The sequence below is a fragment of the Bicyclus anynana genome, chromosome 18 (genome assembly GCF_947172395.1).
Source record: "Bicyclus anynana chromosome 18, ilBicAnyn1.1, whole genome shotgun sequence".
NCBI lineage: Eukaryota > Metazoa > Arthropoda > Insecta > Lepidoptera > Nymphalidae > Bicyclus > Bicyclus anynana.
Window position 1 is genome coordinate 11593085 of NC_069100.1, and position 14439 is coordinate 11607523.

The 14439-nt window shown below is 37.1% G+C and overlaps 2 protein-coding genes across 2 annotated transcripts; one reads left to right on the forward strand and one right to left on the reverse strand.

The window, feature by feature from the left end:
- Positions 1–498: 498 nt before the first annotated feature.
- Positions 499–3057, forward strand: LOC112050019 (protein KTI12 homolog). The gene is made up of 4 exons (XM_024088137.2): positions 499–846; positions 1188–1386; positions 2014–2152; positions 2701–3057. The coding sequence occupies exons 1-4, from the start codon at positions 579–581 to the stop codon at positions 3040–3042; spliced, it is 948 nt and encodes a 315-aa protein (XP_023943905.1). The 5' UTR covers positions 499–578; the 3' UTR covers positions 3043–3057.
- An 884-nt stretch (positions 3058–3941) lies between these two features.
- Positions 3942–13941, reverse strand: LOC112050028 (carnosine N-methyltransferase). Its single transcript, XM_024088152.2, has 8 exons — positions 13680–13941; positions 11937–12228; positions 10873–10994; positions 9306–9456; positions 7384–7530; positions 6227–6378; positions 5479–5560; positions 3942–4113 (listed from the first exon to the last, which is right to left on the reverse strand). Exons 1-8 carry the CDS (start codon positions 13766–13768, stop codon positions 4012–4014), a joined length of 1137 nt encoding a protein of 378 aa, XP_023943920.1. The 5' UTR covers positions 13769–13941; the 3' UTR covers positions 3942–4011.
- Positions 13942–14439: the final 498 nt, after the last annotated feature.

Below are 14439 nucleotides of genomic sequence, written 5' to 3' on the forward strand. Positions count from 1 at the left end.
CCAACAAAATTATCTTTCTTTTTTTGAGGGGGACGAAGTAAACTCGCACATCATTACATATTTTGTGTCCTTACACTACATATACACGCTAATATGATTTGCAATACACATTTTCAGGGAGTTCTTTACACGACAAAAACGATTACAACAATGAAATTTCGATTTTATAGAATCAGTTTTTTTTTTTATACGCGTTAGATCATTGATAATCTTGATCTTTGACAGAGGGGTAACGTCTAGCGAGGCAGGTCCCTATATAAATCGTATATAAATCGTATATGTATATAGTAAAAATTCGAAAACTGTGTTGTCACAGAATCTATATTCTTTGCACAGAACACTTGCAGAAGAGAATGTCAAATAACACTTAAGACATGGCTGTATGGTGTAATACTTTTGCCTTTTTCTTACGGGAAAGAATAAAGAAAAAAAAGAATGTCAATTTATTGTCAATGTCAACATATAAGACGTATGAACTTTTCATGTAAATTATCAATGTCAAATGTCACTGTAAAATAAAAGAAATAATTGAATTTTGAAACGAAATTTTTATTTCGAGCTTAAAATACCATCTAATAATGCCTCTCATTATAATTTGTGGTACACCAGTAAGTGGCAAAACAACCAGGGCTACAGAACTAAAACACTTTTTCGAGGAAGTTCATAAAAAACACGTAGAAATCGTATCTGAAGATAATGCCATTGTGAAGTTAGGTTATGAAAAAAATTCAACATATGTAGACTCTCAAAAAGAGAAAAGAATACGAGGTTACTTGAAGTCTGAAGTCATACGACTTATTGGCAAAGATAACGTTGTTGTATTGGACGGAAGCAACTATATTAAAGGTTAGAAATTCGGCAACTGACGATTCGTCAACTGACTGTATTCACAAGAGATTTTTCTCTTAGAAGAAGGGATATTGTATCCGATCTTTACGAAAGAAGTCTGACACTCGCTCCAGCCTTAGATCTGTCTGTGAAAAGTACATAAAGATCTATTCAGTAGGTACTATAAAAACTATTCTGTTAGTGACATTTGCTGTACCTGCTTAGGGAATTCGTTTTTCATTCTCACAAAGTACATATTGCGAGTAGTGTCAGGTGTGGGTAACCCACTAATTTCCTCTCTCCCTAGGCCTGCAGAGCATTATCAAAATATCTGAGCCTACACAGTGTGTATTTTTCAGGTTTCCGCTATGAGCTATACTGTGCTTCGAAAGCATCAAAATCAACTCAATGCACTGTTTACACCATACGTAACCTGCAGGAAGCTTGGAACGACAATGTGTTGAGGATACAGGATAATGAGGGCAAATCTAATGAAATATGTGATTTGAATAAACAACCATACACTGAAGAAGTCTTTAATGCTCTCACAAAACACAGGTAAAGTTTTATAATTATGTCATATACATGCACCAGCGGTTTCACTCTCACAGTTTTCTTTTCTGTGGGAGTACAGGGATTAAACATAGTCTATGTTATTTGCTGATTATGTAGCCTTCCATTGCTGCTTGGAGCTTTGTCCATTGATTTATTTGTGGAAGTGTAATGAACAAACTCATTCTCATTTATCAAAAAATTAAGTACAGTTTAATAATTGCTGTGAAAATTCAAAATATTAAGTGACTTGAATATTTTAGATGAATGGCAACAAACAACAATTCCTTTTAAAATCAATAGTATATTAAGTTAAATAACTTAATTCTTCTTTAATCATTTCTCCGTGACGTGGCAAAGGATTTTCAGCCTGGCTGTCCAGCATGGAAATGCAGCCAGTTTTCTTGACACCATTCCACTTGGGCATGATTTATATAGTTATTAGGATAAGTTAGCTTAAGTTCCTTATTGTATTCTTCTTCTACTTTGTTTTAATAAATATTTTTGTTTACGATACTACTATAGTAATGGTGGTGGAAATTGAAACCATAAGGGGTGGTTTTAAATATTGCTGTTTTTATAGTATGACCAATCCCAATTTTTTTACAAAATCGTTTTTCTTTCTCTTTGAAGGTTTGAAGAGCCAAACCCCAACAATAGATGGGACAGTCCTCTTTTCACAGTTCAACCAACCGATCAGTTAGACCTAGATGGAGTGTACAAAGTTCTGTTTGAGAAGAAACCACCGCCACCTAACATGAGTACTCAGAATGTAAGAACTTGTAATATTTTCATGATGATGAAGCAGCAGCCTATATTAATAACGCTATAGTGCCAAAGAAGCAATTGAAAAGAGATAGAATATGACGCGAGTATATTATGTTGGGCGGATAATTGTGCCTCTGAGTATATAATTGAAGAATAGATTGATGTACTTTGAGGTCCCAAGGTGTTGGAATGGTGACCTTATAATAATGTTCTACTGTGAAACAATCACTATTAGATGTTACATTGCAAGTGGATTTACAAGACTGAGGTCCTGGGTTTGATCCCAGGCTGAGCTATTTGAGTTTCTTAATTGGTCCAAGTCTGGTTGGTACTGGTACATGTACATCTTTACCAGTGTAAAGATGTACTGCCAAGCAGTTTAGCATTCCAATATGATGTGTAGAAACCAAAAGGGATATGAATTTTTATTCTCCTCTTGTTAGCCTGCTTCTATCTTAAATTGCATCATCACTTACCATCAAGTTGTCTGTCTGTCTTACAAGTTACTTTTGCCAATTGCACATCTCAGCTTAAAATTATATTTTTTTACAGCCACCCCTCAGTTCAACAAACTTTCTATATGAAATAGACAAAGTGACTCAGGCGATATCAAAACAAATTCTAGACTCAAAACAGTTAAATCTAGACGTAATAAAGTTCCCTGAATACCCCGACTGTGTATTGGAAGTTGGTTTTGTTCAATCAATCAACCCGCAGAAGTTGTTGAGACTTAGACGTCAGTTCTTGACATATGCAAAGATGAACCATTCTAACGAAGATGCTAATAAGATTGGCAGATATTATATACAGTACTTGAATAAAACACTAACAGATTATTCACTTTGTTTTCTTTTCCTACCAGCAGACTCGTCTTACAGTCTTACCCACTCATAATACAATCTTTCCCACTCCAAATACAGTCTTTCCCGACTAGTTGGAGTTGGAGCCATGCTGGCCTAATACGGATTGGCAGAATTCACGCATGAGTGAATTTAGAGAGAATTTAGAAAATATCCACGTATGCAGGGTTTCTCACGATGTTTTTCCTTCACTGTTTGAGACATGTGATATTTAATTTAATTAATTGCACATCACTGAAAAGTTGGGAGGTGTATGCCCCTGACAGGATTCGAAACTACGCCCTCCGAATCGAAGGCAGAGGTCATATCCACTAGGTTATCACAGCTCTCCGTTTCTTTAACTCCGAGAAGAGACCTGAACTTGTGACTACAGGATGTAGGGTTAAGTAATTCCTTGACGATCGATCAACACTCCCCGTTCTCTGCTCGTGTTGTTCTCCCTGCCTAGCCAAAATTTGGTAAGATCCTATTAGAGCAGCTTTGGATACTCGTTCTAATATAAAACTAGCAAGTCAGAGAGATTTTGCTGGTAATCCTCTCGCACCTATTTTAACGGCGTAGACTAATTACATAGCCATTTTTAGTTACTTCATTTGTTAGGTCATAATATTTATCCACTTTTAAACTATGGTCCTTCGGAATGTTAGTCTCCCACGGCACAGTAAGCTCTACAAGTACTATTCGCTTAGTTTGTTTGGACAAAAGGAAAATATCTGGTCTAGACCTCAAATAGGACATCCGCTGGGATTTCATAATGTTCTCAAACATATCCATTAATAAAGTCCAAAATCAGGTGCAGAACTAGGATTGAGTAAGGCTTACTAGATTTCGTTATTAAACCTGCTTTGACGAAGTTAATTTGTCTTTTATTTGCCAGATAATATTTGCCAGACAAGTACTCGTTGGTATGGTTATAAGTAAATAAAAGATAAATGCTGATGTACTTAGATGTTTCCACTTTGACATACAATAAAACATTTTGATTGATTTAACAGTTAGAAGATCAGTCAGGCTTCCTGCATACAAAGAACACCGAGTTATATTCATGCTGCATCATAGAGTTGGGATTCTGGGCGTATTTCGTCTTCACGCCGGTCTTTTCTTTCTGTAAATTAAATAATAGTTTTATTTTTAACTAGCGGACACAATGATATTTTATACTAGAGACTAGTGGGCGCCCGCGACTTCGTCCGCGTGGATATCAATGTAATTCAACCCCTATTTCATCACTTTCGGGGTTGAATTTTAAAAATTCTTGATCGCATTGTATTTCGTATTTTTTTATGATTTATGAATGATTTAGGCAACACACACTATTGTATAAAATTATCATTTAACGGACAGATATCACTTGCGATGTTCCTGTTCCTCTAGGAATACAGGGAATAAATATAGCCTGTGTTACTGTCCGATAATGTAGCTTTCCATTGGTATAAAGAATCGGTTCAATCTCTTTATCAGAGATCTTTATAATATTACACTAACAAGTTTGTTTATTCAGTGATAAATATTAGTTCTTGATTGTGATTTCACGTGATGTTAAGTAACGATGAAGTCGGATGGTAGCAGGCTAGGAAGCAGCGGCGTGCACGAGGATTTTAACTAGGGTATGCACTGTAGGTACAAAATGGTTTTTAATGAGACCTCAGGATCGGCAGTGCTTTTTTGTATCTATGAAGTGCACGCCACTGCTTGAAAGAGATATGAATGTAATCATCTTGTCCATTTTAGCATCATCACTAACCATCAGGTGAGATTGTAGTCAAGGGCTAACTTATAAAAAAATGAAAAAAAGTTATATCAGTTTCTAAAATGACATAGATAAGTAAATGCTAGTTTGGAACCTTCTTTTAGGTTCCTAACCTTCATTTTTTTAAATTGTAAAGAATAAAAAAAATATGTAAGTACAAGTATTCCTTAGCCAGACCTCTGACAGTTTCTACGCGGCATCATACAGGAATGCTAAATCGCTAAACGTACGCCTTTTACCGGTATGTGGAAACTAACCACGGCCGAAGACACCACAGATCTGAGCTAATTCTGAATATGACTGACTGACAGTGATCTATCAACACACAGCCCAAACTACTGGACGGATCATTCTTAAATTTGGCATTCAGGTAGACATTATGACGTAGGCATCCGCTAAGAAGGGATTTTGATCAATTCCATCCCCAAGGGGATAAAATAGAGGATGAAAATTTGTATGCAATTATGCGACAACAAAATTTTGCGGCAATTTGGCTGAAATTTGGAATGAAAACATACATACAGCCGAACGTAGAACCTCCTCCTTTTTGGAAGTCGGTTAAAAATAGCTTTTACTCTGGATTAACACATGGGCTACTTTTATACCGGAAAAATCCATGGTTTCGCGGAATTTGTGAATAACTTAATTCCACGCGGACAAAGTCGCGGGCGTCTGCTAGTTCAAAATATTTTAGAAATGAAAAACGAAACTCAAACTTACCAAAATTTCAAATCCGACATCTCTAATTATGTCTAATAATACATCATAAGGCGGCTCAATACTGATTTCTGTCGGCATATCACTGAAAATAAATAAATTTAATTTAAGTGGTTGCAACGGTTTATTAATAGTAAAACCACAGATTAATCAATAATAGGCAGATGGAGCGCACGGAACAAGACAGTGTCGCCGCCCCGCCGAATACAAAATTCAAAAACAAATACATTCTCGAGTCAGTACGACACGGAAGCGTCGCATCAGTAATTTTCAATATTATTCAAGAAGACTGGCGTCTTATGGCTTTAAGTATTTTATAAACTTCACATAAACTAAAGAAATAAGATGGAGTATTTTTTTATTGGTAATTATAGATTAAATAAATAAATAAATAAATAAATATACTTAAACAATTATTATATTAATAGACGTAATTAGTATAATAATCAATAATTACCAATTAGTATTTCAAAATATAACACTAGCTACGGTGTTATATTTTGAAATACTAGTTATGAAAAAAGTTTGTATAAAGGTTTGTTTTTTATGGGTTTCAGCAGCTTCACCACGCTCTGTATGATATTTACTGTGGAAAAAACACAATATTGTAATCTTTAATAATGTAATTTTTAGACAATTTTCTTGGTATCGATTATATTATGTAAATCCAATAAAAAATTCCAGAAATATCTTCAAGGTACAAAATGGGAACTATTATAGTTTTACTATAAGTACAGTTGATACAACGTACCTATAATGGTACAGCAGCGGTCCCAGATTGATCCAGTAGCCGCCCGGCCTCAGTATAGCGTATATCCTCTCTATAAACTCTATCACATTTGGTGCGCAGTCTATGAAGAAACACGTCGCCACGCAGTGCCATTCATCTGCCTCTGTGTATACCTACCAACAACAAATTATTTACATTCTATCATCACTAACCCATATTCCGCTCACTGTTGAGCACGAGTCTCCTTTCAGAATGAGACAAGTTAGGCCTTAGTCTACAACGGCCCAATGCAGATTGCCAGACTTCACACACAGAGAATTATGAAAATTTTCAGTTATTAGGTTTTTACGGCCCCCGTGACGCAGTGGTATGCGCGGTAAATTTATATGACGTAGGTCCTGGGTTCGATACCTAGGCTAGGACGATTGAGGTTTTCTTAATTGGTCCACGTCTGGCTGGTGGGAGGCTTCGGCCGTGGCTGGTTACCACCCTCTTCACACACATAGAGAATTATGAAAATTCTCAGAAATGCAGGTTTCTTATACTTCTACATATTTCTACATATTTCTACTTCTTTATGTATGTCTATCTGCAAAACCTATATCGGGAACGTGTGGATGTTGAAACGAAATCTAAATCCATCGCCTGCTGTGTGAGTCTGAGACTTCTTATGAGGCCCATAGTTAGCGACCAAGTCTCGAGTCAGAACCTTAGGTCATTACTGGCAACACACATTGTATGAAGAAGATTTCGTACATTGTTTATTAAAAGTAACCACTTCACAATATCTAAAGGTACCCATTACAAATAATAAAAGAGCAGTGGAAGAGCCGTGATAGCCCAGTGGATATGACCTCTGCCTCAGATTCTGGAGGATGTGGGTTCGAATCCGGTCCGGGGCATGCACCTCAACTTTTCAGTTGTGTGCATTTTCAGAAATTAAATATCACGTATCTCAAACGGTGAAGGAAAAACATCGTAAGGAAACCTGCACACCAGAGAATTTTCTTAATTCTCTACGTGTGTGAAGTCTGCCAATCCGCATTGGGCCAGCGTGGTGGACTATTGGCCTCACCCCTCTCATTCTGAGAGGAGACTCGAGCTCATCAGTGAGCCGGATATGGATTGATAACGACCCTTACAAATAGGAGAGTGTATTGTAACATACTGTATTTCACCTTGAGGAAGTCTCCGGCAGCGATGGAGCAGTGAGACTGTTGCGTCGCGGGCGGCACGTCGGGGAACGTCGCCGCTTGGATCTGGTGCTCGCTGGTCAGGTGGTTCACATATTGGTGCACCCACGGGTACACTGTGTGCTTGTTAGCCTGTAACAATGACACGAACATCTGAGCATTCCATGGAATAACTGTGAGAAGATAGGCGTACCTCAGACCAATTATTGTATAGGACCTGCCTCGCTGGGCGTTACTTTTCTGTCAAAGTATATGATTAACGATCTAATGCGATTATAGAAACTGTCTCTATAGTATTGATGTTAAATAGTTGTAATCGTGTTGTTCGTCGGTTAAAGAGCTCCGTAAAATACCTTTTTGTGTAATTAAATTGTGTAAAAAACGGGCAAAAATTTCTAGTTTAGTATCAGATATATACCAAATCTAAGCTCGTTTCCTTCAGAAAATGACATACAATTTTTTCGTAACTATGAGTGCGATACAGGTCCTTCTATAATTGGTCTGAGAGGCGTACACATGGGCCGTACTCACCCTAGGATTCTGAGCTACCAATATGAAATTCTATTATGATACTAATAAGACTTTTTTTTATTCTTTACAAGTTAGCCCTTGACTACAATCTCATCTGGTGGTAAGTGATGATGCAGTCCAAGATGGTAGAGGGCTAACTTGTAAGGAGGAGGATGAAAATCCACACACCTTTCGGTTTCTACACGACATCGTACCGGAACGCTAAATCGCTTGGCGGTACGTCTTTGTCGGTAGCAACTAGCAATGGCCGAAGCCTCCCTCCAGCCAGACTTGGACCAATTAAGAAAATCTCAATCGGCCCAGCCGGGGATCGAACCCAGGACCTCTGTTTTGTAAATCCACCGCGCATACCGCTGAACCACGGATAGCCGGCCGTCCGTAGACGTGATATTGGGGGCCAGACCCCCCCCCCCATTAAAAATCCTAGATACGCCAATGCAGTAGGTCTAAGATGAGTGCCATGACATTATGTCGTGAAAATAACGTGACATATTGTCGACCAATAGCTGCGACAAATATTTCAATATGTCTCTTCCTTTCATCACATCTCAGTAAAAGAGCAAAATTTCCGGTTCGGTCGCTATTGGTCGACTATGACTTTTTCTCTTTATTAGATATGTGGTGCGCAAGTTAGGCTTACAGAGCCAAGAACTTGTGTAATAAAATTATTCATTCTTAATTAGTCTATGGTTAAGTGGGCTATTATAACCCAGTAGATGTGATCTCTGCCTTTGATTCTGAGGGTGTAGGTTTGAATATGGTTTGGGGCATGCACCTTTACGTCTCAATAGGTGAAAAGAAAAACATCGTGAGGAAACCTGCATACATCAGAGTTTTCTAAATTTTCTTTATGTCTGCAAATTTGCATCGGGCCAGAGTGGTGGACTGTTAGCTTAACCCCTCTCATTGTGAGAGGAGACTTGTGCTTGGCAGTAAGCCTGATATAGGTTGGTGTATAAGAACAACCAACGTTTAATGTGAAAAGGCCCAAGAAAGAAGAATGGGTTGTTGATTTTGATGATGATTCTATGGCTCAGACTAAATACATAAGGACTACTATCGCATCCAAATTCACGAACAAAATTTTCTGCCATATTCTAAGGAAAACGAGCTTAGATTTCATACATATTTTATATTAAACTAGCAGTTTTTGTTCGTTTTTTACACCATTTAACTACACAAAAAGGTATTTTTACGAAGGTTTTTAACCGACGGACACGATTGTAAACTGTGAAACATCGATTCTATAGAGACAGTGTTTATAATCGCATAAGATCGTTGATCATATACTTTGACAGAAAAATAATGTCTTGCGAGGCAGGTCTTTATCTAATAAGTCTAAGTTCTATGGTCATGATTAACAGGCTGTGTCTCACCTCTGGACATTTGTTGAGGATGAAGTTGCTAGCGAACAGCATGAAGAGCGAGAACTCATTGCCCTGACAGCAGTATCCCTTCGCCGCCACCTCCCACACCAGGCGGCCGAGCCCCGCGCCCGGCACCAGCACTTTGATGTGGGAGCGGTCACTGTCGACATTCAGAGTAGGGATGACAGTTTTTTAAATCTATACTATCTATACTAATATTATAAAGAGGAAAACTTTGTTTGTATGTTTGTAATGAATAGGCTCAAAAACTACTGGACCGATTTTAAAAATTCTTCCACCATTCGAAAGCTACATTATCCACAAGTAACATAGACTAAATTGTATTTAGGAAAAAATAGGGTTCCGTAGGATATTTGGGTTTTTGGACACAAGGTGTAAAAAATCAACCAACAAAATTAGGGTAGGGGTAGGTTATGGGTAGGGTAGGTAGGGATAGGGTAGGAGTAGGGGCAGGGGTAGGATAAGGGTAGTTGAAAGTTTACATCGAGTTTCACGCGGACGAAGACGCGTGCGTCCGCTAGTTGTGTATAAATTAAGAGTATGCTAACAGTAAAGCAATTTTGTAAAAGGAACAGAGTATCTGCGATCATTACTTTCGGAGCTACAGGGATTTAAAGGGTCAGATTTGCGGCGCTGCCGCGGATCCCGCCCGCCCCGTGCAAAATAGCACGAACTAGTGACGTCGTAGATAATGTGATGATCGTTAGATTTGTATGTGCGTACAAACAAAATTACTAATATCTTTGTTATTTGTGCGTTTATGTTTATAGTTCACATATTAAAAAATGTCACATTTAATGTAAGGAAGCTAAAACTGTATGAATTTTCATCAAATTACGATAAAAGATTTTTATTAGATTTGATATTTTATAATCTCATTTATTTTGCAAATATAAAGACAATCTTTGCTTTTTATGTATAAATTACTTAACATTGACCTTATTTACCCGAATGTATCATAAAAATCAATATATTCAAACCTAGTCATCATCCCCATTACTCTCCAATGAACAAACTATTGTAGTGTTGTTAAGGCGATTGTAAAACCCCTCCAGTAGTCCCAACATATCTAGTGAAGACATCGACCAATAGCGCCGAACCGGAAATATCGTTGGGACAAATGAGAATGGGATATTTTAGATTCGGCCGCAATTGGTCGATTTATCTTCACGAGCTATGTTGGGCATGTAGTCCCTTCATTCGTCAGACCAAGGACATGCACAGAGAGTAGCTCCCTACAGTAGCTCAGTATATGCTCAGCTCACCACAAACTAGTGATTGAGGCTTGCAACTACACCCCAGACCCTATCACTGATAGTAGAAAAAAACGTCCAAAAAATCCTTCACAATCGTGTTGACAAATACTAACAACTTTTACAGGCAACATAAACACAATCATCACAGCGTCTTCGCCGGCAGAGAAGAGGTTTTCTTCTGACTTCTTACGTCACAACGCAACAAATGAGAGAGCTATATCTCCAGTACGCTGCTATTGGTCGATTTGTCTTCAATATAATGTCATGGGTCACATTTTAGGACTACAGAAGATAATTACCTAAACTCTTCAGCTGGATACCTATAGTCCAGCTCATCTAATATGGGTTTGTAGCATTGTTCCCTCTCCGCTGCGCCTGCGTCGCTCCAGTCTCTCACTATGTTCTTTAACACTGATTGTACCTGGAATCACACTAATCTTATAAAGTCGAGAGTTTGTGTGTCAAATAATAAAGTCCCTTATTTTTACTACATAATATTAGAGTACATTACATCCTAAGAAGATATATTTCCCAAGAAATTGATGAATATTCCTATTCCCCTCCATTCATTTTTTCCTCTTTCCCATCCTAGTTTTACCCACCACCTACAATATGGGTATCTTCAAGCCAAGAGTGAATAAGCATCTTCTAGGCGAACGCGTTCCACCATAGGCTGCCTCATTGTTTACCATCAGGCGTGATTGCAACTAAGCGCCAGCTTATACAAAAAAAAATTGCTATTCCACACCAGAAAGCGCAGTTTTGCAGGAAATCCTTAAAAGGCCTTTGTCCATTGTGCTGATAATGCATAATAATGATGTTAGAAATATTCTACATGCAACTGATATATCAATCAAATCTACCTGACTAGCTGCCAGAACCCTACTATTTTACTGGCATAGTACCCATTCCCGTGGGAATTTGGGGACACAATATAGCCTGTGTTACTCACAGACACACTTTTAAAAGAATTTCGAATCAGTCCGGTAAGTAGTTTCAGAGACTATTCAATGCAAACAATCAAATATTTCCCCTTTAATATTCATTAACAACCCTTATAGCTCGGCTCACTGCTGAGCATGAGTTTTCTCTCAGAATAAGAGGGGTTAGGGCTTAGTCCTCCACAGTGGCCAAATGCGGATTGGCAGACTTCACACAAACATAGAGAATCAAGAAAATTCTTGGTTATGCAGGTCTCAGGTTTGAGACACGTGATATTTAATTTCTTAAAAGTTGGAGGTGCATGCCCCGGAGCAGATTCAAACATACGCCCTCTGAATCATAGACAATGATAATATCCACTGGGCTACCACATCACACTTGGCTATCACGTCATCTTTAATATTAGTAGAAAAAAAAATACCTTTTCAACATCATGCTGCATTTTGTGCTGTGCCTGTGATGGTATCTCACAATTATTATAATCACAACCAAAACTCTCCGTCCCGTTTGTCTGTACATCAATACTGTGGTCTACATTTGTAAACATGGTGTCCACATCTTTTATTATTAGAAGTACAATACTATTGTTGACGTCCAGGCATTTCTTGAACTTTGTGAGGTAGGCTCTGTATTTTTCTAGCCGTTTACAATGGCTCGATGGTAACATTGAGATTATGTTCTCTGATTTGAGTATCCTGTCTAAGCTGCATAACCTGTTTGAATAGAAAGTAATAAATGTTTTATTATGTTACTAGTGGATCCAGTCAAGCTTCGCTTTGACTTATGTGTGCTTCTTCCCTACCCTTCCCTACTTCCATCCTACCCCTACCCTAAAAAAACTCCGTAAAAACCATTGTCATACTTGAAGGAATATTTTACAAAAAGAATTAGCTGTTCAACCGTTCTCGAGATTTGCACTTAGCAACACATTTAGCGATTTATTTTTATATTATAGAAGTTACATGTACATTAAAATCCTCTGCTATGTCTGTTTGCTATAAACTAAAAGAATTTTTATATGGTTTCTACCAATAGATAAGACTGATTTATGAGGAAGATTTGGGTATATAATTTGTCAAGATTTTGTGTAAATTAATTTAAATTTGGTTATTTCTTCTACTTACAAATCAATTTTCATACACTCCCAGTAAGCATGATGCTGAAAATGAAACGTTAACAAAAAAGAAAGGTCAGTGTCAGCTGCACAAAGCTTACACTGCACATTAACTGTGTGTATATATTTATAACTAGCGGACGCCCATGACTTCGTCCGCCGTTTGACCTCCTTAGAGCTCCTTAATCCGGACCTATCACAAAAACCGCTCATAGCGGATACTTGTTTTATACCATACAAGCTGTATGGTAGAAAACTAAAATTATGATTTAAAAATGGGGTGGTGGTTAGAAGGTGAAAAATACTTCACAACATTAATCATACCTACCTACGCAGGAGTGTTCCTGCAATTGTATGATTAATCCCATATCACTGTACACAAGTGAAATGGGATTTTTATATACATATATTTATTTGGTAGAAATAAGTAGAAATAAAACTGGCAGGGCTGTTAGGCATATTTTAGGCCCTCTCCAATGCTCCCTTAGAATTTAGTATAAATAAAATACAGAGCCCATATTCATTTATAAAATGAAAATTTTTAAAATATGTGCCCAGGATCTCGTAATGAACATCACTCACGTGAGTAACATATTATTTATGAATTTATTATTTATTTAATAATAAATTTATGAATTTATTATTTATTTAATAAACATTGATTTATTGACATTTACGTCACAACCACTCACACCAAAAATATAAAAAGATATTTTTTGTGTGAATTTAAGTTACTTTATGTAAACAATGTGTATTATGTATAATATGTATTGGCTAATGGTTAACAACCATTAGTTGTAAAATGTACATAACTCTGCCTTATATACCAAGGACGTAAAGGTCACATTTCTACACGTGTACGGGAAGTAAACATTGCTCATTGTTTGCATCTAGGGATAATTGCATGCACAAACTTGATCTATACCGCTGTTGCTACGTGCATTTATTTCGATCTATTCAACTTGTTAAAGACAAAAATTGACTAATTTAGGAGGATCCAAGTATTGGATGAAGGAATTTTAAGTAATTTTATTAACTAAATCGACTTACTTGTAATATTTAAAAGCGTTTACTACAGTTTTAAAATGGGCGCGCTCCTTCACTTCGTCAATTTCTTCAGTGGGTACGGTGTTTGACATTTTTATAATAAAAAACACGAAATACGTAAACAACAGAAAATTGAGTAAGTTATTGCGAAAGATGCACCGAACTCTTCGAAGAAATTATAATAATTATAGTTCGAGAAATCAAATTAGAAACAAAGAATTAAAGAAAGAAGTAAGAACTCATCTCATCTGACGCAACGCAACCTTAAAAAAATTAAGACTGACATTGACATTTATGATCCAATCCAATTGACATTGACAGAGACATTGAAATGTAATGGTAATTTGTGCTCAGACCAATTGTAGAAGGACCTGTATCACACTCATAGTCACAAACAAAACTGTCTGTCATTTTCTGAGAAAAACGATCTTAGATTTGGTATATAACTTATTTTTTTTATATACGAAATAAACTCGCGCTTGACCACATAGACTAAACTAGAAGTTTTTGTCCGTTTTTTACACTATTCAACTACACAAAAAGGTATTTTTACGGAGCTCTTGAACCGACGAACACGATTACAACTATTTAACATTGATTCCATAGAGACAGCTTTTATAATCGCATTAGATCATTGATCATATACTTTGACAGAAAAGTAACACCTAGCGAGGCAGGTCCTATACAATAGTTGGTCTGAGTAATTTGTGTCAACTTGCTTATACACAATCTTAGACCTCAGATGCACCACAGATAAATGTTT